Here is a 24,898-nt window from a genome sequence, read left to right as displayed (position 1 = left end):
TTAAGCCCCCAGCACTTATTTTATCATAAAATAATTACTTTTGTTTAAGCAGGTGGCAGGGATTTAATAATATATCAAAGGGAATAAAAGAAAATCTAAAACGTTACAGTAATCTAGAACATATAAAATATCACAAGACTGGCAAAACACATAATTCCTTTATTATAATGCACTGTATTCAAAGAGAGCCCAGTGTCATTAGTTTCAGAAAAGGTACTATTGTCAAAACTCTCTGTTACGTTTCCTCGATCTTCATAATTGCCTAAAGGTCTAAGTAATTTGGAGATAAGGCTGCTCAGCTTTGATTCCATGGTAGATGGCACTCTCTCTGTGGGAAGGGGAATAAAATATGACAAATTGTGTTCTGCTGCATCCAAGCACACGCCATCGGGTGACTTTGTGAAGGTGACACTGCTGAGGTCAACACCTGTCACAGATGTTGGTGAAGAGCAGGGAATATCACGGACAAGCTTGTAGTTGTCCATCCAGTCTTTTAACCATTCAATCCTACAATCACATTCCCAAGGGTTTTTAAAGAGAAAAAGTCTCCCTATAAAATATACAGGTCTAAAAACATCAAACGGTAAAGTAGCTAAGTTATTACTATTTAGGTGCAAGGCTACCAAGCTTGTAAGATTTTCAAAAGCCCCCTCTTCTATGTAACATATTTTGTTTCGGTCAAGATAGAGGACTTCTAACTCAAATAAATCTTGAAACCATACATTGGAGACGTTCGTAATAAAATTCCCACCCATGTTTAACAGCTTTAATTTTCTCAGCCCTTTAAATGAGTTTTCTGGTAATTCATTTAATAAATTGTCATTAAGAAAAAGGAACTCCATTCTCTGGCAGTCTTGGAAAGACATATCATGAATTACATTTATTTTATTGTCTTGAAGGTTGAGATATTTCAAGTTTGTGAGGTCTTGAAGTGAATTATAAGCCACAGCTTCAATTTTGTTACTCTCCAGGTAAACATGAGTCAAATTCCTCATACCCCTGATGGATCCAGGTATCCTTCTAAAGTTATTTTGAAAGAAGATTAGTTCATTCAGAAAGGGAAGTTCTATAAATATTCTGTCGGGGATGTTAAAAAGGTTACAATCGGCCAAATCCAGTTTTACAAGTTTCTTTAGCGCTGAGAATGTCCGAGTGTGCAAATAACGAATGTAGTCATTGTGAGCCATTTTCAACTCAGTCAGGTTGGGTAGCCCTTTGAAAGCCCCTGGGGTGATGAAGGATATGTTGTTGTGACTCAGGGACAGACATTTTAATGAAGGCAGAGTGCCAAAAGCCTTCTCTGAGAGGAACTTGATGTTGTTTTTATCTAGGTTAATAAAGGAAGCTTCACAGGGAAATTCACTCGGGATTTCTGGGAGTCCCAATCGATCACATAAAACAGAGCAGTTCCTCTCATGTGTGCAGACACAACTTGAAGGACATGACCGGAAGCAAGCCCATATGGCGTAAATTGGTTGGATAAAAAGAACAGCTGGAAGAGAACAAACATTCTAGTAAGACATCCAATATAGGATACTGTACATGTTTAATGCAAAGTTAGTATTTCAGTAATAAAAAGGTAAGACACACACACATGCAAGTAAAATATAAAAGCAAGTAATCAAACAATGTTATAGGTAATAGGAATACATATCTGTTTACCTATGATGCTGTTGTTTTATGAAAACACTATAAACAATATGCATTTTTAGGATATTTACTCCAAGCTATTAAAAGTTCTAGAAATCTATTATGCAAATAATATATCTGTCATGACATTGATAAAATCACAATATCAATAACATTACACTATGCTGTTTGGAGTCCTTACTTGTCATGTTATTTGTATTTATATAAAATATATTTCCTAAACTAACATGAAAACTTTGAAATACAGCTCAAGGCCCATTATTCCTTTACAGTTGGAACCACACAGTGAGGCAAAGTGTGTTCTGCTGTCATCTGCCAAGACAAGAAGATGCTCAGCTGCCGGAAGATGAAGTGTAACTTATTATTGAAGAGTACATGTTTCCATTGCACTAAAGTCCAATGTTAGTGAGCTTTTTACCACTGCATGTTTGGTGTATAGTGATTTTGGCCTTGTGTGCTGGTGTTTAGCCATGGGAACCTATTCTGAAAACTCTCAATGGTTCTTGTGCTGATGGTGGTTCCAGAAGTAAATGTGGTCCTCTTGGGGACAGATAATGTATATGATTTGCTTTTGTGCATTATAACCCTTGGCAGTCCCATTCTGTAAGTGTGTGTGCCTTTGTGCATTAATGCTGAGACTTCTTTGCAATAAATAATTCCACGATAGCAGCATTAAGACCTGACTGAGGCAAATCTAGATGAAGATACTACCACCTGAGTAGGTTTTTTACTATTTAGTAAAGTTTGCGCTGTGTGTGCAAAATATCTCCATTGGGTGAACTTCATCTCCAGACTCTGCTGCATGCAATGTATTATAGTGTCCAAACTCATCAAGTGCACTGATAACATTGCTGAGGTTGTCAATGTATTAATATACTACTGTGTTTAATTTGAATATTTTACTTCTCAACAGGTTTCAAGTGAAAGAGTCAAATATTCTGTAGTTCTATCATTGCATTTTACAAGCAGGGCTTTGCAATTGGAGTTATCAGTCTCCCTTTTTCATCCTTGCTGTGCGTATTAAGACCACTTGCATTGGGCAGTAAGGTAGTAAATGATAATTACCAGACATTAATTTGTGTCAATGTACAGTTATCATGTTGTAAGATTTGTTCGCATATGTGGCGAAACCAACCTCGCCACTGGGCCCTGGAGAAGCCTGTTTGCTAGCCTCCTACCTGCTGACTATGGCCCCTGGGTTATTTGGGGCATATTGTACTTTATATTGCTGCAACTGGCCCTTTTAAAATCATCGATGGACATATTGGGACTTTTTGGGATTGTGGCGAAACCGACCTCGCCACGTGTCCTTGGAGGGGGCCGATTGCCCGCCTCTTGCCTTTGGACTATGGACCAGACTTTATGGGAATGTGATACCCCAGATAGCTATACCATGGAGCCTATTCATAATGAAAGACTATGGGAAAGACTTTAGCTCCATGGCAATTGTACTGTGTGAGTAGGATCTGCGCGCTATTCGGTAGTTTTGTGCGCGCAGATCCCAGCTATCTGGGGATAGGTGAAATGTCTGTGTGTTATGTGTAAAAGGTGAATTTATGTATTTTAAAGTGTTTTACTGTCTTTGTGCTTAATGGAGTCTGTCTCTGTGCTGGGAGATAATTGGATTACTTCTCCAGCACAGAGAAGGCCCTGGAAAGCTAGGGGTTTTAAAAGATACTTTTAGTAACTTTTGAACCCCTGGTCTGATCCATGCCTATTTTTAATATGTTGTTCCCCTGAATGGATTGATTGTGGATATGTATTTTTATGTGAATGTGATGTATGGTTTTAGAGTTAGGAAAGTTGTGTAAAAGTATATTTTAAACTGTATGCATAATGGGATTATGTGTCACACTAAGGGGAGGGGATGTGTGGGAGGTAACATCTATGTCATTGGTTCTTTTATGCCTCCCCCTGGGTGTGGCCTGTATGTGTGAGTTGGAAATAAAAGCCAGGCTGGATGAGCCAATCCTCAGTTCCTGTTTTACCCTCAAAGTGATGTGTCGTCTCATTATTGGGGGAAGGATTTATTGCATGCTGTTCCAGTTGACTGCTAGGAGTACAAGCCTATTCGTATGGTTCCTATTCAATGGTCTACAGCATTCATATGCTTGGGAGAATATAAAGGTTTCTCGGATTCGGTGATTGTGGTGTCTGCCAGAGTGCTTGGAGTCCTCAGGAAGCACTAGGAGCATCCATTAACGGAGGTACTCAGTCGGGGTGCCAGGTGATCCGTTACAGCATATAATTACATTATAATGCAATTTCAATAAAATGAACCTTTTTGAGGAGTCTGTGAGGCATTGCAAGCTAATATTGTAATTTGCAGCCATATTCTGCATAATAAAGAGTTGGAGCTACTTCTGTTAGCTACAGGAAATAAATTAATCATGCTGCTTTTATCTGTCATATATAAATGTAAAAGCTAGCCAACGCTGTGGTTTATTTTAAACAGACACACTTTCAGAGCTCAATTAGCCAATGGGCAGGTAAGGCAGCCATCCGTAAGCATGTACCTACTATAGGAAGCATTGCTTCAATGTTTTCCTGTATGGATTTAACTGACGCTGGATGTCTTCATGCAGTTATGGGACCTAAAGTTCCGGTAAGATCCCTCTAGTGTCTGTCTGGTAGATAGCCACTAAATGCTGTCTTAGTCTTGCAATGTAAAAATCTGCAATGTTTTACATTATAAGACTAAGAGCAATATAGACACTGTACCATGACTACTTCAATGGGTTGGATTGGTCTGGGTGCCTATAGTGTCCCTTTAAGATCATTGCTTTCTCCCACGTTCATTCATGATCATAATGTTAGACGTGCGATTGGTAATGGAGGTTGTTTAAGGTTATAGAAGGGTTAATGTTAGGCTTGGATTACATAAGGTGTTAAAATCGTGCCCCCTACACGTTACACAAACGCACTCGGACCCACAAGGACGATACATCACAATCTCAGGACGTATATGCCCCCACAGATACGCGTTTACATCCATATACGCACCTAACCAAGCGAACATGTCGTTCTGGCACACCATGCAGGCCCACCTGAAACTATTCCCATCACACCATGTAACCGTAGGCGGCGACTTTAACGCTACACTACATCCAACCCAGGACAGGCACCGCACAGAACCACCCATACGCAACCAACCATCAGCAGCCAAATCAGATAAACTATTACTCACCTTCACGACCGATTCCAACTTACTAGACATATGGAGAATCCAACACCCAACAACAAATGACTACACTCCCACTCCAGAATAGATATGTACCTCATCTCCCCATCCCTCACAGAGCATGTCAAAACCTCTAATGTAGGCTACATAACGTGGTCTGATCAAGCGGATATTACCCTAACAATCAACCTACCAAACATAGCACGACCCTGGACATGGCGACTGAACCCCACACTCCTACATAGCTCAGCCAACACAGAAACCATCCAACACGCGATCTCCGAATACGTTACAATAAACGCACCCTCAATACAATCTGACGGAATACTATGGGCAGCACATAAAACGGTAATCAGAGGCGTGGTCATAAACCTCGCCTCAGCCCAAAAAAAGCAACGCCTCCACACACTCAAACAGCTCAGGACGCTAGAGATCCAATTTAAGGAAGACCCAACCCCAAACCCCGCCGCACACAAGCACATTGACAGAATCGCAGCCTCAGACGGTCAAATTAAGGACCTCCCCGACCAAATAGCGGGAGTCTTCCAAGCTTACTTCGCGGAACTATATGACCACAATCCACAAGCTCGCCTCGACCCGAACATCCTCTGTGACCTGACAGACCAATAACTGACCTCAACCACACTACTAGCTCTAAACCAGCCAGCGGCTGAGCAAATAACGGCCCCAATTATCGAAGAAGAAGTGCCAAAAGCTATCAAAAATCATAAACCGAACAAATGCCCAGGCCCAGACAGATACACAGGACTGTACTACAAAACATTCACGAACACACTCACCCCACACCTTTGCAAACTATTCAACTCAATTATAACCGGAGATCCACTGCCTAAAGACATGCTACAAGCTAATATCTGCCTTCTCCCAAAACCACACAAAACACTCCTTGATCCTGGCCACTACCGCCCCATCTCACTATTAAACGTGGACATCAAACTATTTACAAAAATCCTGGCCAACCGCCTAACCCATACTTACATAAATTAACCCATCCAGATCAGGTGGGCTTCATCCCCAACAGGCAAGCCTGTGACAATATTAGGCGCACCTACAACCTCATATGGATCGCGACACAAAAACAAATCCCCACCCTGATATTGTCGCTCGACGCAGAAAAAGCATTCGACCGCATGCTCTGGCCATTCCTGTTCGCAACTCTACACAAATTCAATCTCCCACAGCCCTTCCTAAATGCACTACGAAGACTTTACGCCTCCCCCACGGCCAGCCTCTTACTCCCACTCACCCACCTGCCATCATTCACCATACACAATGGCACAAGACAAGGCTGCCCCCTATCCCCTATCCTTTTTGCCCTCTTGCTGGAACCCCTCCTACAAACGCTCAGACAACACAAAGCCATCACAGGGCTCAAAATCCGGGAGGAGGAATATAAGGCGGCGGCCTACGCAGATGACGTATTACTGACCATCACAGATCCCTTTAACTCCATGCCCCCACTCCTTCAGGCCATACAAGACTACGCGACCATTTTGGGCTAGAAACTGAACATCGAAAAAACAGAAGCTCTCGCAATCCATATAGACCCACAACAGCTCCAATGCCTAGCAAACACATACCCCTCTGACCTCACAAATACAGAGATCAGATACCTAGGTACCCACATTCCGAAAGACCTTACACAAACATACACACGTAACTACACTCCACTACTGCAACAAGCAGCTCAAGACCTACACTCATGGGCTGGCCTCTCGATATCATGGCTAGGCAGACTAGCGTCAGTCAAGATTAATCTACTCCCCAGATTCCTCTATCTCTTTCCAGGCTCACGACCACTGACTTCAAAACCTTACAATCCCAAACTGACCGCTATGAAGCCAACAAAAAAGCCAGAATCAAAAGAATGACACTCTACATACCGAACAGAGCAGGAGTACTGGGCCTCCCCCACTAGTACCACACTGCACAACTAGCTCAGGTACAACACTTACACGCCCCATACGGCATCAAAAGATGGGTAGACCTGGAACACACCATATTTGGCAGGGACTTCCCATCCCTTTATATTTGGCTATCCAAACAAGCAAGACCACAAACACCCACCACTACCCCTGCACTAACAAACTCCATTAAAATCTGGGATAAGATAGCACACAAAAGCTCCTTAACCTCCATCCCCTCACCCCTCACACCAATGCTACGTAACACACATTTCGTCCCCGGCATGACACCCCAACACTTCTCCAGGTTCGAAGATAACGATCTCCTCCGCTTCTATCAATTCTTCCGAAATGGAACACTTCTGCCCGTCCCTGACCTACCCCAACAAACGCCATTAACCACATTCGACCACTTTTGCTACATCCAAATCCAAAGCTTCCTAGACACTTCAACAAACAAAAAAGCAAGCACTACGACCCTCACCCCCTTCGAAAAAGCCTGCATGACGTGCCAAATCCAAAAGAGTCGGATATCCACTCTCTACAGAAATATAATCACAACCTTTACAGAGGGCTCACTCACATACTTGGGAGAGGGACCTAGGGCCACTGGACCACCCCTCAGACTGGAGAAACATATGGGAGGCCACAGTCTCCATATGTGTAAACCACAAGGAAAACGAGGTAATGTAAAACGAGGTAATGCGCTGGTACCTCGACCCCCTCCGGCTCAAACAAATGGGCATATCTACTACCAATCTGTGTTGGAAACAATGCGAGGGAAAAGGCACATACCTCCATGTCTGGTGGGAATGTGCCCAAATCGCCTCACTATGGCACCAAATCGCACAACTGACATCCAAAATACTACACACCATTATCCCACTAAACCCCTGGACATGGCTCCTCTCCAAGCTCATAGATGCCAAAATATAATGATAGCTAAAATTGCCCTAGCAACTAGAAGGGCCATAGCGGAAGCCTGGATCAAACCAGAAGTACCAACACTGCAAACAGTGATACGCAAAATAGAGGAAACCAGGAAAATGGACAAACTGTCCGCAATAGTACACGACTCCACCAATGCCTTCAACAAAATCTGGGACCCATGGCTCTACGAATTCCCACTAACCACGTCCGGGGCTAGGAACAACAAGGACAGACACCACCCCGGCCCAACCGGGGCCTGTCCATCCACACTCCAATAGAAGAAAACATCCCCACAGCCCACCACTGATCCCCCACCCCAACCCAACCCACCACCCCCTCCCCAAAAACTCCCCTCCCTCCTCACCTTCTCCCCCCTAACCTCACCACTGCTCCCCCTTAACCTCTTCACTCCCCCCGCATCGTTACTACATCACCACACCCCCACCTTCACAAGCCCTCAACACCTAGTACACACTCTCTACCCCCCTAAAAACGGCCCTGCACTGGACCAATCTCATCACATCCACTGAAACTAGCACACACCTAGACGAAGACAAGCGACCCACAGACAAGAACACCACACACCACACACCCACTGCACACTAACCTAACTCCACACTCATAGAAATGCTCAACACTAATCTCACCACAACCTCCCACAGCCCAGCAATCTAGGAACGCAATACTACATCAAACCCCCACACCTGCACACACCCCCCCCCCGCAACACAAACCACCCAGAATTAGAAACAACCATGACACAAAACGCAAGGAAACAGAAGAAGCACACTCCCCTCCCCTCCCAGCACTGTAAATACTCCCATCTCCCTGACTCACTCGCACCACCGACCTCAGGATGCTGAGGGTGCTGCCGCAACCACAATGTCTCTCAGTACACTCAGCGACTCCCCTGGTACCCGAGGTGATTCCAAGATGGGCACACCTCTGGAACTCTCACTACCAACACCTGTGACACACGCTGCATATTCGAGGGACGCAATTGTTATCCTTAACATTACATGAGAATGTTATCTCTTTGAAATGTTTCCAACCCCCCCCCCCCCCTCTCTATTCTGTAACCCCTGACCGTATCCAATGAGGCTTGAAACCACAACTATTACGAATTTATTAAACAAAGACATACTTGAAAAAGTAAAAAATGCAATATAGATCCTGCAACGTAATATTGTGAAAAAGTGCATGTACCTTGATACCCCCACCTCCCCTTTTTCTATTCTGTATCCCACATATCGTTTAGAACAAACTGAAAATACGACAAGTAAAGAATTTATAAAAATAAAAAAAGGATTGGGACTAAGGAAATAGTTTATGTATGTAGAGTTTGCAAAATACTCACCCTGCTATGATTGATAGTAGAATTGCAGGAGCTGTTCTACAGTGTGAATAACTCAATGTTTTCCATACTCCTTTTGCAAGGCATATCCCATGTGAGAGGCTGTTAGTGTTAGGTGGGAAATGATCCCTTACTTTTCATTTTGAGACACACACAGATACTGGAGGAACTGAAACAGCACTGTGTTCTACACCCTATTCAACTGTTACTGCATCTCTTTTATCAAGCAGATGAGGCTGACTAGACTACAGGGGACACTGGCCAAGGATCTTGGAACTTATCTCCTGTCACCAACCCACCTAAGCTCCAAAATATAACATTAGAACTACTGTAAAAAGGCACCCCTACAGGACAGGTGCCTGTAGGCAAATGCCTACTCTGTCTAAAGGGAAATCCTGCCTTGTTTACCGCTCTTTCCACACAGTCGTATTACCTCCCCACTCTTCCTCCCAGACACAAGGTTCCCTTCTAAAGCTTAATCACTCTGTTATAAAGATGATGATGATTATTTTCATAAAATAAAGTCAATTTTCCACCCTTCTTCCTCAGATGTAAGGTGCCCTTCTTACTGTTGTAATATCCTATTCCAACCTGTCTCCTAGGCCATTAGGTCCACTTCCCACACCTAGACATAAGCTAGACTTTCCACTATATTGTCCGAGACATTGCATAATTTCCGATTAACTTTCCAGACAAGTGTTTGACATTTTCATTCATGCTAGCATTTGCAATTTATACTGATTAATGTCTTATACACACTTTTATTAAGACAGTATGATGGAAGTCTGGTTCTCTAGATTCAGGTGATCACATGTTGCCAAACTTAGGATCATTGGTAGGGAAGCTATGGATCTCACGTTGAATATGATTTTAATAGAATACATTAATTTATACATGTTTATGATGTTCAGCTGGTAAGCATTTCTGTCACTAAGACAATGCTTCACAGTGAAAAAACTCCTATCATCCTATACACCTCATAAATTGATTGGTGTTTGGAAGAATCCACACTTTTTGGGAAGGGTAAAAGGAGTTCGGGCCCAACCATTTTGATTGTGACCGCATATAACGAGTTGTGACGTGTCATTAGAGAGGGCAGGCACCAGTTACTCTGTTCTAGTCACAGACAATGGTGCACACAAGCACTGCAAAGCGCGTTGGGCATTTTTGCCTTTTCATTTACTTTTCACTTAGCACAGTGTGATGGGGATATAGGTATAGACTAGGTTATGTGAGTATGATATTTTGAGAATACACTCCACTAAACGGCTAGTGTGGGGAGGGGATTGGTTTAGAAATTTGTGGCAGTTTGTTATATGAGGAGTTTCATATAGTAGTCCACTGTTTGTCCATGCATATTAGATATACGTACCCTATCTCCAGGCTAAATATTAGTCATAGAGCGTTCTCCTTTATTGATTTATTCCATCTGTTACTTACCCACATCCATGAGCTGTTGTGACTGCTAATAATCGAGTCAGTTATAAAGGGAATTAGGTGTTTATTCCCTAGATTTTATTTGTTATATTTTTTGTTACTTTGTCACCTTATCTCTAATCTGTTACCTACTAGGTACAATTTATAATGTCTTGATGGACACATGTCTCTTTTCAGCCCATGTAATTATGTAACTGAGCATTTTATCTCTCCCTTGGAGATTATTTACAGCCTATTATACTTGAAAAAACAGGCATTTGTATAATAACCTATTGGTATACAACAGGCTGAATATCTAGATTTAATAGGGATCTTACTAACCACGTTAGGTTCATGTTGCACTAATGTGAGTGACACATTCTAAGGATAACCCTTCTCTGTCTTTCCTGCAATTTTAAGCGCGTTTTGGCTTTTTTTGTTTTGTTTGACTGATTATATATACAAGGTCCAGTATAGTTATGTGTAATAAAGTTATACTATTATTCTTTTATTTATTTTGTGTTGGGACTTGCTCTTTTTAAATACTTCTAACATTAGGAGTTTTTTTAGATTTTGGTACTATTACAATTGTATTCTGGGTGAACCCCATTGTTTGAGTCTCTTTAACACGACTCTGGGTCCCCCTAGGGGAGACTTGGAGTATATATATATTTTTTTACATGTAACAATATTTTCAGTGTTCTAGTGTCCCGTCCTCTGGTCATAGCAAGTCATGTATTTAAGATGCCCATTATGTACACCATGAAATTTGAATTATGTGGATATTATTTTATTTCTTTTTTACTGAGCTTGCATGACAGAGAACAGTAAACACAATTTTCAAAGATTAATATTAAAAAAAAAAAAAAAAGAATGTATAATTTAAATATTCACAGATTATTCACCTTTGTACCAATTTCATAAATGTACATATTGTATATCAATTAATGTATGTAATACTGCATTACTCTGCTGTAGATCAAGTTTAGCAGACAGTCCTAATTTAATGTTCTATATTTAATCGGTTTCATTTGTTACAGCTGAATACTTTGCCTTCATTTCTTAATGCAATATATTGCACATTATGTTTTCTAATAACATTAAGTTCTCTACTGGTCAGAGGATATCATTATTTGGATTATGGTAAAATGTAGCTACACTAAAACAATCTCTTAATAGAGGATTTATAGTGCATTCTCTGAACATTACCAAAGTGATTTTTATGAAGCAGAAATTTTTTATATAAGTTTAATGATGACAATTCTAATGCTAAAAAGAGTTCAGTCATGCAGAAAGAAGAACATAATTATTAAACATCTTTCTTTAAGATAACATATTATTTAAATACATATTATTTGTTCTCTCTCTCTCTCTCTCTCTCTCTCTCTCTCTCTCTCTATATATATATATATATATATGTATTGTGTAAATCAATTTAAAATGTAAAAAGTACGAAAAAAGGGTGATATATGTGTACCATAAAAATTTGGTAACTATTTGATCCAGAAAACATTTGATTCAATTATTTACAATATCCAAAAGTGACAAAAAAATTAACAAACATAGTGTAGTACTGTGTATTATAATAAGGCAAAAATGATTTAGTGATATACCTGCACAATGTTTAGAGCCAATTAATGCCTTGATTTTATATTTTTTGGATAAGTGTTCCAAATGATTTCATATTTTAGGATAAACTTTAAAATAATTTAATATTATGAAAAATCTTAAAATTTTGTAATATTTAGATTTTCTTTTTATATATTGATACATTTTTATATATGATTTGTTTTCATTGAAAGCTTAACCAACAATATTCTATTGATGCCTCGATTTACATTGACCCCCATAGAATTTTATTATAGCTTAGTTCATGCAATATTTCTCCTTGAATGTTGAGAGTTAAAGGAATACAAATTTGTTTCTCTAATGCTGTGGTGTTTTAGTCACCATTCAGGTGACCACCACCCCACCCAAGGTAGTTTACTTACTTTTTATCCCACACAATGCTGCTTTCTCTGTGACTGGCCCCACCCCTTTGGATGATATCATCAATCTTGATGATCTCAGCCAATCCAATTCCTTCCTATGAGGGATAGTAGCCATGAGACCATCTGATTTTATGACAGTGTAGGTAGTTGTATGTTAATGAATCAGGGGTGAGGTGGTGAGTATGTAACAGAGTGGGTTACTATAGAAGTATTTTAAAAAGAATGCTCTTTTCTAGGAAGGGCTCTATTTTTCCCTTGGGTGTCATGCTGGCAGCAGTGCTCGGGTAGGCCTTTGAGATTCCTCACAAGCAGTAACACAGGCCTAGAAAGTGTTGTTTCACTGGAAGTTCATGGGATTCCAGCGGAGTGCTTGGGAGCCAATCAAAGTTAGATAACAGGAAGAGTTGATGAAGGCGGACTTATTGAGACACCTTTCTAAAGCTTCCACCATTTCCCTGATTAGTAGGTTGCTGAAAAAAACAAAGCATCAGAGACCACTGCTTTTATAAAGGCACCACTGGCCTAAACGTGTATTCTATTGCAGCCGGTGCACCAGGTTGCTTGCCCCTGCCTAAAAAAATGCAATCATGCAAATGTACACTACGTGGATTTATTTATTATTTGCCTCTATAGTTTAGCCACTCAAAAACAGTGGCAATGTTACGACAATCGACACAATGTGTGTCCTTATCAAGCCATGATATCAATCGTGGTCTGACATTTTAGCAGAAAAGCAAAAATTATATATTTGTACAGTAAGTATTACAAAATTAGGTTATGAAAATAGAGGGGCAAAGGTTTAAAAATAATATCAGGAAGTATTACTTTACTGAGAGGGTAGTGGATGCATGGAATAGCCTTCCAGCTGAAGTGGTAGAGGTTAACACAGTAAAGGAGTTTAAGCATGCGTGGGATGGGCATAAGGTTATCCTAACTATAAGATAAGGCCAGGGACTAATGAAAGTATTTAGAAAATTGGGGAAGAGTAGATGGGCTGAATGGTTCTTATCTGCCATTACATTGTATGAAAATGATCTAATGCATTGTTTGTAGATATTTATAAGGAACCTGATAGTACTTCTGAAAATGCAGTTTCCTAAAATTCCACCAGAATGTAAAAACAATCCCTATGTATGATCATAGTGCCAACATAAACTACAGACTGCAAACTATGTCCGTATTGTAATCAAAGTCATCAAAACCATCTATCTTGCCCTTCAGAGATACAGTGGGACAAAATTGAGCCCTGGCAGATATAATTCTGCAGGTTGACAATAATTGAGATATTTAATTTAGCAAAAGTTAGGAGTTGGGAGAACATGTTTACATCTTCTAAGGAGCGAAGTTTTTAAGAGACAGCAACGTTTTCAAAATCATAGCTGCAATTCAATAGAAACTTTAGAATGTTGGTTAAATATAGGTTAACCTTTCATTATAGACAATTTCTCAGGTGTGCATTAATTTTCCAGATTGATGTCTCGGATGTTTCCCATTTTTAGGTCACTTAACTGTCTTGCCTGACTGGTCATTCTTAGAATGCATTAAATCAAATAATTTAATAACCTTCAGCTCTGCCATTTTTTTTACTTTAAAGGTGACAGTCATCCATATCATATCAAAGTAATTTTTCTAGATAATGAGTCAATTCATATTTTACGATCATAGTAAATGAGTCCTGGGAAGGGATGCGGTCGATTTCCCAAGGGAACGTAAATGTTTATTTCCCCTGTATCTCATTACGGATTAAATTAAATAGTCCTTTTCCTTTTTGCCATTGAAATCATTTTCCCATGTGTGATATTTTTTATTTAAATTATGGAGGTTCATTTTAGAAATGCATATATTTTCCAAAAGGTTATTCTCTGTGAGGCTGAACTATAAAGACAAGATTTTTTTATAGTTATGGGTTGCTGCACAGGCAAGTATATAGATTTTGGGTCACTGCTTCAATAATGATGTTGGACCCCATTTCTCTAGGTGACATTATATTTATTAATTTCACAATTTGCAACAATTTTTAGGGTCAAATTATGATCTGATGCAAATTCTGACCGACAGCCACATTGACACCCAGACAGACGTATGGAGGGGTCCCCAGGGCAATTTACCCTGTGGTTTCTAGTTATGCCTCTGCCCCCACCCGTGAGTGGATAATGGTCACCATTCCCATAGACATCTCCTAAAGTAGTCCCTACCTACTAATAGTAAGAAGGGGGGCAAAAATCTAAAACCTGAGAAAAAAAATTATACTTAACATCAGCATCCAAAAAGTCCAAATAAAAATCCATAATTCCAGATGCCGCTAATTAAAATAAAAAAGGCCCGATCACAAAAAAATCCCAGTTAGATAGCTAAAAGCCCACCGGAATAAAAATAGTCCATCTTCAGCCGTGAAGGGCTTGCTGCAAAGAGTGGGAACATTTCCCAAGCTTTACAGTATGACCAAGAGTGCTCTAACTGGTTGGCTAGTAAACTAATCAGTCAGAGGACTCGGACAGCCAAGTTTCGAAACAAGTGAGACTTGGCCTTCAGAGCACTCTGATTATTTGGCCTGGTGACTGCTGCCCACCTTTGCCCTCCCCTTCCCTTTTGTTTGGAGCCTATTTTTTTTACAAGAATGTGATGTGCCCATTGTAAGGAAAAAGTGGTGAAATGACATGCATCTGTTGGAGACTAATATGCTTACAATCCAACCAGGACCACCATTAGAAATCCTAGATCCAAGTGCAAATTTAAGATACCACCACCCATTTGTCCTTTTTTTTTCCATTTACTAGATGACCCTACTCAGAGATTAGTGAATAACCGTGCAGAAAATCCTGGAAATAATACTGTAATGGTACGTTTGACTGTTATCAACCAATCAGGACTGCAATTCTACAGGCAGATGATACTGTAGTAAAGATTCAGAGTTTTCCCTGCCACAAGGATATTCTTTCCATTTTGCATTAGAAATTCCTGTACGAATACAGAAAGCAGGAAGAAATAAACAAAATGTGCAATCCAATGTGCACTGACAAGTGTGTGGGCAAAAATGGTCAAAGGTGACACAATGATGCTGGTGTATTTAGATAAAACACATTACCTACAGAGCTACATACATAGCTATCTGCTCAAAGACCATAAACTTACAAGAGGGCATACACATGGAACAAGGTATAAAGAGTAGTGATGTACCGAACTGTTCGCTGGCGAATAGTTCCCGGTGAACATAGCGTGTTCGCGTTCGCCACGGTGGGCGAACACATGCGCGGTTCGATCCGCCCCCTATTCGTCATCATTGAGTAAACTTTGACCCTGTGCCTCACGGTCAGCAGACACATTCCAGCAAATTAGCAGCAGACCCTCCCTTCCAGACCCTCCCACCTCCTGTACAGCATCCATTTTAGATTCATTCTGAAGCTGCATTCTTAGATAGAGGAGGGAAAGTGTAGCTGCGGCTCATTTGATAGGGAAATTGATAGCTAGGCTAGGGTACTCAGTGTCCACTACAGTCCTGAAGGACTCATCTGATCTCTGCTGTAAGGACAGCACCCCAAAAAGCCCTTTTTAGGGCTAGAACATCAGTCTGTTTTTTTTTTGTTTGTTTGTTTTCTGTGTAATGTAATTGCAGTTGCCTGCCTGCCAGCTTCTGTGTCAGGCTCACAGTGGATACTGTGCCCACTTACCCAGTGCCACCACTCATATCTGGTGTCACAATAGCTTAAGCTTGCATTTAAAAACAAAAACTAATTTTTCACTGTAATAGATTGAATAGCAGTTAGTTGTCTGCAAGCGTCTGGGTATCAGGCCTTCAGCGTGTACTCTGCCAACCTCTGCCAGTGTACTTTGCAACTCATATCTGGTGTCTCTATAGCGTGCCTTTAAAAAGAAAAAAGTTTTTCACTGTAAGCTAATAGCAGTTAGTTGTCTGCAAGCGTCTGGGTGTCAGGCCTTCAGCGTGTACTCTGCCAACCTCTGCCAGTGTACTTTCCACTCATATCTGGTGTCACAATAGCGTGCCTTTAAAAAGAAAAAAAGTTTTTCACTGTAAGCTAAAAGCAGTTAGTTGTCTGCAAGCGTCTGGGTGTCAGGCCTTCAGCGTGTACTCTGCCAACCTCTGCCAGTGTACTTTCCACTCATATCTGGTGTCACAATAGCGTGCCTTTAAAAAGAAAAAAAGTTTTTCACTGTAAGCTAATAGCAGTTAGTTGTCTGCAAGCGTCTGGGTGTCAGGCCTTCAGCGTGTACTCTGCCAACCTCTGCAAGTGCACATTGCCACTCATATCTGGTGTCACTATAGCGTGCATTTAAAACCAAAAAACTTTTTCCACTGTTATAGATTGAATAGCAGTTAGTTGTCTTCAAGCAGGTGTCAGGCCTACAGCGTGTACTCTGCCAACCTCTGCCAGTGCACATTGCCACTTATATCTGGTCTCACAGTAGCTTGCACGCATAGTACCACTAATCCAAAAAAAAAATGACAGGCAGAGGCAGGCCACCCCGCAGGGGCCATCGTGGGCATGGTGCTGTGATTCCCTTTTGCCCTAGAATAATGCCCAGTTTTCAGAGGCCACGTACCCTGAACTTGAAAAGTTCTGAGGACATAGTTGACTGGCTAACACAGGACACCCAATCTTGTACAGCTTCCGCTCGGAACCTTGACGCACCATCCTCCTCCAGCTTAGCTTCGGGCACCTCTCAAGATACCACTCACCCGCCTGCCGCCACCACCAACACTAGCTCCACAGCCGCTTCACTTGGTATGTCAGAGGAGTTATTTACACACCAGTTTGAAGAAATGAGTGATGCGCAACCATTATTGCCAGAGGATGTAGATAACAGAGATATGTCTCAGGCAGGCAGCATTACACACATGGACGTACGGTGTGATGATGATGATGTTGTACCCGTTGCTGCTTCCTTTGCTGAGTTGTCAGATACAAGTGAAGCGGTTGATGATGACGATGTGTCCATGGATGTCACGTGGGTGCCCGCTCGGCAAGAAGAAGAACAGGGCGAAAGTTCAGATGGGGAGACAGAGAAGAGGAGGAGGAGACGAGTTGGAAGCAGGGGGAGGTCGTCGCAAGGAGCTAGTGGCACAGTCAGACAGCATGCATCGGCTCCCGGGGTCAGCCCGACAGCACGCCAATCAACGCATGCTGTGAACCACCACCAGAATGCCGTCATTGCAGAGCTCAGCAGTGTGGCATTTTTTTGTGTGTCTGCCTCTGAAACAGCGATGCCATTTGCAACCTGTGCCAAAAGAAACTGAGTCGTGGGAAGTCCAACACCCACCTAGGTACAACTGCTTTGCGTAGGCACATGATCGCACATCACAAACGCCTATGGAATCAACACATGAGTACAAGCAGCACACAAACTCAAAGCCGCCATCCTCCTCCTGGTCCAGCATCTTCAGCCACGTCAACCACTGCTGTCCTCCTTGCCCCCTCTAAACCATCCGCTACTCCGTCTCTCGCCTTGAGCAGTTCCCGCTCATCTTCCAACAGTCAGCTGTCTGTCAAGGACATGTTTGAGCGTAAGAAGCCAATGTCAGAAAGTCACCCCCTTGCCCAGCGTCTGAAAGCTGGCTTGTCTGAACTATTAGCCCGCCAGCTTTTACCATACAAGCTGGTGGAGTCTGAGGCGTTCAAAAAATTTGTAGCTATTGGGACACCGCATTGGAAGGTACCCGGACGAAATTTCTTTGCACAAAAGGCAATCTCCAACCTGTACTCGATTGTGCAAAAGTAATGGCATGTCTGGCACAAAGTGTTGGGGCAAGGGTCCATCCTGATACCTGGTCTGCAAAGCATGGTCAAAATAGAAAATCTACAATACAATAACAACAGAAAAACATAGTGCAATAATGCTATAACAATTTAGAATGGTGAGTAAATGCAAAATTGTCACACTCACAAACCAAAATTGATTGTAGGCGTTATCATAAACCTCAGGACTTGTGGAGCATCATGGCAGATATAAAGGAGAGAAAATATAAAAATATAAAAATAATAGTGCAGAGTATCTTGATAAAAGTGAACACTTTAATATACAAACACACTTACAAAAATGAAGTGGAAAACAGGCACATCAATAAATCCAATCTTGGGATCACTGGAATCAGGAACACCAAAATGACCAATATCCAGAATGTAAAAAGATGTGAAAGTAAAAATAAAAATACAAAATAAATAAAACCAAAGTCAAAAGTTCTGCACTAAAATAGAAAGCCCGGGCTTTCTATTTTAGTGCAGAACTTTTGACTTTGGTTTTATTTATTTTGTATTTTTATTTTTACTTTCACATCTTTTTACATTCTGGATATTGGTCATTTTGGTGTTCCTGATTCCAGGGATCCCGAGATTGGATTTATTGATGTGCCTGTTTTCCACTTCATTTTTGTAAGTGTGTTTGTATATTAAAGTGTTCACTTTTATCAAGATACTCTGCACTATTATTTTTATATTTTCTCTCCTTTATATCTGCCATGATGCTCCACAAGTCCTGAGGTTTATGATAACGCCTACAATCAATTTTGGTTTGTGAGTGTGACAATTTTGCATTTACTCACCATTCTAAATTGTTATAGCATTATTGCACTATGTTTTTCTGTTGTTATTGTATTGTAGATTTTCTATTTTCCATATTAATCTGAGGACTGTGAGGAGTCCTTATCTACAATACTTCAGTACAAGGGTAATTGTTTTTAGAGTTTTTCTCTATCTATTTGCCCACTAAGTGTGTGTTTTTTCTTTTCCACGCTCTGGTGTATCTGGTCATTTCTGTATAAAGCATGGTCAAAGCATGGTCAGGGCAGGTATATCACCTACACTGCGCATTGGGTAAACCTGCTGACGGCTGCCAAGCATGGAATGCGTGGCTCTGCAGAGGAGTTGGTGACACCGCCACGACTTGCAGGCAGGCCTGCTGCCACCTTCTCTACTCCTCCTACTCCATCCTTTTCCATAACTTCCTCGGCTGAGTCCTCTTCTGCTGCTGCGTCTTGCTCCACATCAACTGCACCCCCCCCCCAGCTCCCCAGGTACTATTCCACATCCCGGATACGGCAGTGTCGCGCCGTCTTGGGTTTGACTTGCTTGAAAGCAGAGAGTCACACCGGACCAGCACTCCTGTCCGCCCTGAACGCACAGGTGGAAAAGTGTCTGACTCCGCACCAACTGGAGATCGGCAAAGTGGTTTGTGACAACGTAAGAAATTTGTTGGCGGCATTGAATTTGGGCAAGTTGACACATGTGCCGTGCATGGCACATGTGTGTAATCTGATCGTACAATGCTTTGTGCATAAGTACCCAGGCTTACAGGACGTCCTGAAGCAGGCCAGGATCGGCTTGGGGATAACCGGAGAAGTACTCACAGATCACTGTTCAAGGTCTGTTTGTCTGGATAACCCGTCAGCATTGCCATTTTGCTTCCCAGCGCGATAGTGAATTGTAAAGTCAAAAGGCTGTAGCGCCAAACTCCAGCCCAACAGCCTGGCATTGTCTCCTGATACCCTGTTCAGTCACACCAACGGGTTGTGATCTGTGAGTAAGGTAAACGGTTGTCCATACAAGTAAGGTTGCAGCTTTTTGAGGGCCCACACCACTGCCAGGCACTCCTTTTCAATGGCAGTGTATCTACTTCCCTGGGCAAAAGTTTCCGGCTTAAATAAGCCCCGGGTTGCTCGCCGCCATCTGCTCCGACTTGGCTCAGTACTGCTCCCAATCCAAACATAGAAGCGTCTGTATGGACAAGAAAGCGTTTAGTTGGATTAGGAGCAGAAAGTACAGGTGATTTAATGAGCGCCGTCTTGAGCTGCTGGAAGGCCTGTTCACACTCTGGGGCCCATACTACTATCTTGGGAAGGTTTTTACGTGTTAGATCCGTGAGAGGTTTAGCTAGGGTGCTGTAATTAGCTATGAATTTCCTGTAGTACCCTGCGGTACCCAGGAATGCGAGGACCTGGGTTTTAGTGCGGGGGGTTGGCCACTTGGCGACTGCCTCTATTTTAGCGGGTTCTGGTTTCTCTAGCAGGCTCCCGACTCTGTGCCCTAAGTATTGAACTTCTGCCATTCCTATATGGCACTTACTGGGCTTTCGGGTCAGTCCGGCCTCCCTAATCCGGTCTAGTACGGCTCCTATGTGGGTCAGGTGTTCGGGCCAGGAGCAGCTAAAAATGGCTATATCATCCAAGTAAGCGCAGGCATACTCCTGAAACCCATCCAGTAGCCGATCTACCATCCTCTGAAAGTTAGCCGGGGCATTCTTCATCCCAAATGGCATGACCTTAAACTGATACAGGCCAAACGGGGTGACAAATGCCGACTTGTGGATGGCGTCCTCGGCTAATGGAATTTGCCAGTACCCCTTGCACAGATCTATTGTGGTGAGGTACTGGCCTCTGGCCATTTTGTCTAGGAGCTCGTCTATCCTGGGCATAGGGTAGGCGTCTGAGGTTGTTTTATCGTTTAGCCTCCGGTAGTCTACACAGAAACGGGTCTTGCCGTCCCGTTTCGGCACTAGTACTACCAGGAAGGCCCAGGGGCTGTCAGAGTGTTCTATCACCCCTAACTGCATCATTTCCTCAATTTCTTTCCGCATATTTTCTTTAACTGCTTCGGGTATGCGATAGGCGGTTTGGCGAAGGGGGGTCTGGTCTAGGGTTTCAACTTTGTGAGTGGTTAACGGAGTGTACCCAGGTAGGTTGGAAAACGTGGCCCCTTGTCCTGGATTAGTCTTTGGACCTGGGTTCGCTCCTGGGGGTCTAACCGTTCTCCTAACTGTACTTCTCCCAGGTCTCCGCTCTGGCCCTCTTGGTCTAGGAGATCTGGGAGTGGCAAATTATCATAATCTTCAGTGGCAGGTGCACAGATCGCAGTTACCTCTTCCGTGCGCTCGTGGTATGGCTTGAGCATGTTCACATGGAGCATGCGCTTGCCTCCCGTGCCTGTGACCACACCGATCACAAAGGTGGTATCACAAACCTGCTCTACCACCTTGTATGGGCCCTGCCAGGAAGCCTGCCGCTTGTCCTTGTGAACAGTGTCAATCCATTTCTGCCAAGTGACCCTATGTAGGGGGAACAGTCCCTATTCTGCTCTGTGTCAGTGTGTATCAGGGTCCCTGAGGACAGGTGTCAATCCATACCTGCCAAGTGACTCTATGTAGAAGGAACAGTCCCTATTCTGCCCTGTGTCAGTGTGTATCAGGGTCTCTGAGGACAGGTGTCAATCCATATCTGCCAAGTGACCCTATGTAGGGGGAACAGTCCCTATTCTGCTCTGTGTCAGTGTGTATCAGGGTCCCTGAGGACAGGTGTCAATCCATATCTGCCACGTGACCCTATGTAGGGGGGAACAGTCCCTATTCTGCTCTGTGTCAGTGTGTATCAGGGATCCTTAGGATAGGTGTCAATCCATATCTGCCAAGTGACCCTATGTAGGGGGAACAGTTCCTATTCGTCTCTGTGTCAGTGTGTATCAGGGTCACCGAGGAGAGGTGTCAATCCAAATCTGCCAAGTGACCCTATGTAGGGAGAACAGTCCCTATTCTGCTCTGTGTCAGTGTGTATTAGGGTCCCTGAGGACAGGTGTCAATCCATATCTGCCAAGTGACCCTATGTAGGGGGAACAGTCCCTATTCTGCTCTGTGTCAGTGTGTATCAGGGATCCTTAGGATAGGTGTCAATCCATATCTGCCAAGTGACCCTATGTAGGGGGAACAGTCCCTATTCTGCTCTGTGTCAGTGTGTATTAGGGTCCCTGAGGATAGGTGTCAATCCATATCTGCCAAGTGACCCTATGTAGGAGGAACAGTCCCTATTCTGCTCTGTGTCAGTATGTATCAGGGTCCCTGAGGACAGGTGTCAATCCATATCTGCCAAGTGACCCTATGTAGGAGGAACAGTTCCTATTCTGCTCTGTGTCAGTGTGTATCAGGGTCTCTGAGGACAGGTGTCAATCCATATGTCGAGGTGTCGATATGTCAGGTGTCAATCCATATCCATTGTGATTTAGGAATGTTAGGTGATTTATGCCCTTTATGGATTAAAACCAGACTCTGCATCAACTGTGTAATTTTCCATGGGAGTTTTGCCATGGATCCCCCTCCGGCATGCCACAGTCCAGGTGTTAGTCCCCTTGAAACAACTTTTCCATCACTTTTGTGGCCAGAAAGAGTCCCTGTGGGTTTTAAAATTCGCCTGCTCATTGAAGTCAATGGCGGTTCGCCCGGTTCGCCGGTTCGCGAACGTTTGCGGAAGTTCGCGTCCGCCGTTCGCGAACCGAAAATTTTGTGTTCGCAACATCACTAATAAAGAGGAATAAAATGATCATACAAATCACATAAACCATGTAATTATAACTTATGTTAAATGGCAATTTCTATGAACCAACATAATACATTTTAGATTTTGATTCAATACACTTTGAGTCACAAAAAAAAGAAAACTATTTAGAATATGGTAGTTTGATATAATCACAGACTCTCTAAGATAATATTGAGCAAACAAAAGCTTACCATATACAATTTTGACAAACATCACTTTTCCCATTAGAATGTGACATTGCACAACCCATCACATGCGGAATATTTGATCTGAAATATATCAATAAAAAATAAAAAATAAAGTAAAAATTTATTTTGTAATCAATTTACTGTTATACTGTTAACAAATATACAACGTGAATATTTTTATGCAAAGATATGTTCATAGTGATATCTTAATTTGTTTTTTTATTTTATAACGCGAGCATACCATAAAATCCGTATCTCCTATACTCCTTACCTTTTGTGTGTTTTCTGTAAACCCTCAGACATTTTAAAAGTAAATAAAAATAAGCTAAAATATTGGGAAAATTTAGGAATTACTTTGTAAATATTTACAAATCTCTTCTAAATTCACCATATTATGCTTAATCATTACATTTTAAGATATCTATTAAATGTTTATGTACATATTTAGTGAATTAAAAAAAAAATACAACACAGCCAGCCTTATAAGTCATTTTTTAATGACAATTTAATATCTCAAATAAATCAATTATTTGCCAAACATTTCTCATCAACTATTTGTTTTGTTTTTTCCATTTAGTAATGTCCTCCCTACTTTCTCCCTATTATCCTAATACCATTTTGAATATGCAAAAACTATACATTAAACAACAACAAAAAAATAGAAACAAATATAATAAAGTTCAGTATCAACCTACCTATTATGTTATCTAGGCATGTCTTCTTTCCATCTGTGTGCGTTGTTGTCTGATAAATTTCTCTCGCTGCAGTCCATTTAGTGCTTATCCCTCTGAAAGAGATCATTTAATGGTAGCAACGTCTGCAGTATCAAGTGTGGATTATGAGAGGGAGATGTACGAATGGGATTGCTTTAGTAGCAAGGCACAGATTGCTCATTGCTGTGTGGGTGAACCCAGTATTCCAGCCAATATTTGGCGCTGATCTATGATCCATGATAACAGTACAGCTACAGATACAATGTAATTTTAAAATTTCAGTACAGATTGCAGAGCTGTGATTTGCCAATTTGCGTTATGCTTTTGGATTGACAAAATGATGCCGAAAATTTACCAGACAGCAATATTAAGATTTTTTAAAAAAAATTGTAATTCTTAATATATAAAATATTGAAGTATTTAAGCAGGAAATATATATTTATCTTTGCTATTAACCAACGTACTAATATTCATCTAATTAACCTCAGAAGAATTGAAAGTTTACTTGTTGCTGAGAGTTAAACTGAAATAATTATTCATAAGGTCAACCTTGTCTCAAGTAGATAAACAGGGTTATTCACTAATGTGATAATTTAAAGTAAATTTCAAATTTAAGGTCAGCTAGTCTGGCCTTAAATATTACATTTGCTTTGAATTCTCACTTCAGCAAATAACCTTGGATGTGTGATATACAAATCCAAAACAGCTGTGCATCTGATTTTGCCATTACAAACCGAGTACATGTCCGACGCGCACAATTCTTCTATGGCTCTATAGCTCCAACATATTCTGCAGAATGGTACAATGCAATTCAGATAATAAATGGCTACTTGTGAAATTGATAATGCAAGATTGGAAAATATTGGTAAACCCTTCAAGATAAAACAAAACTATTATAGTTTAACGTGGTTCAAGAAAATTATATTTAATATGATATTCCGCATGTTTGATTTGTTTGTTGTATAGATTATAAACCTTCCTGTGATTCGTTCATTTAACAGTGGGTTAAAACATAATCCCCAAAAATTCCAGTTATTTATTTTCTCCCAAAAATACACAAAAATGCTGAAGAACCCCCTGGAAGACCTATAGTGTCGGGTATTGGATCAGTTTTATCCAATCTTTCAGAGTATATAGATATTTTACTACAACCCTTGGTTAAACAAACGAGATCATATCTAAAAGACTCTTTGACTCTTTTATCTTTTTTAAGTGATTTTAAATGGTGTCACAATTAT

The 24,898-nt window shown here is 41.5% G+C and overlaps 1 protein-coding gene across 2 annotated transcripts; it reads right to left on the bottom strand.

Annotated features, from left to right (window-relative positions):
* NYX (nyctalopin) lies at positions 1-23,826 on the bottom strand. 2 transcript variants are annotated; one of them, XM_063444263.1, is made up of 3 exons: positions 23,643-23,826; positions 22,951-23,028; positions 1-1,492 (listed from the first exon to the last, which is right to left on the bottom strand). In XM_063444263.1, the coding sequence occupies exons 2-3, from the start codon at positions 22,982-22,984 to the stop codon at positions 114-116; spliced, it is 1,413 nt and encodes a 470-aa protein (XP_063300333.1). In that variant the 5' UTR covers positions 22,985-23,028; positions 23,643-23,826; the 3' UTR covers positions 1-113. The 2 variants fall into 2 exon arrangements, with proteins under 2 accessions (XP_063300333.1, XP_063300334.1); XM_063444264.1 differs by lacking the exon at positions 23,643-23,826 and adding an exon at positions 23,189-23,242.
* Between the last annotated feature and the right edge of the window lie 1,072 nt (positions 23,827-24,898).

The sequence above is a fragment of the Pelobates fuscus genome, chromosome 1 (genome assembly GCF_036172605.1).
Source record: "Pelobates fuscus isolate aPelFus1 chromosome 1, aPelFus1.pri, whole genome shotgun sequence".
NCBI lineage: Eukaryota > Metazoa > Chordata > Amphibia > Anura > Pelobatidae > Pelobates > Pelobates fuscus.
The sequence above is the reverse complement of the archived record's forward strand: the minus strand, read 5'-3'. Positions and strand labels throughout refer to the sequence as shown.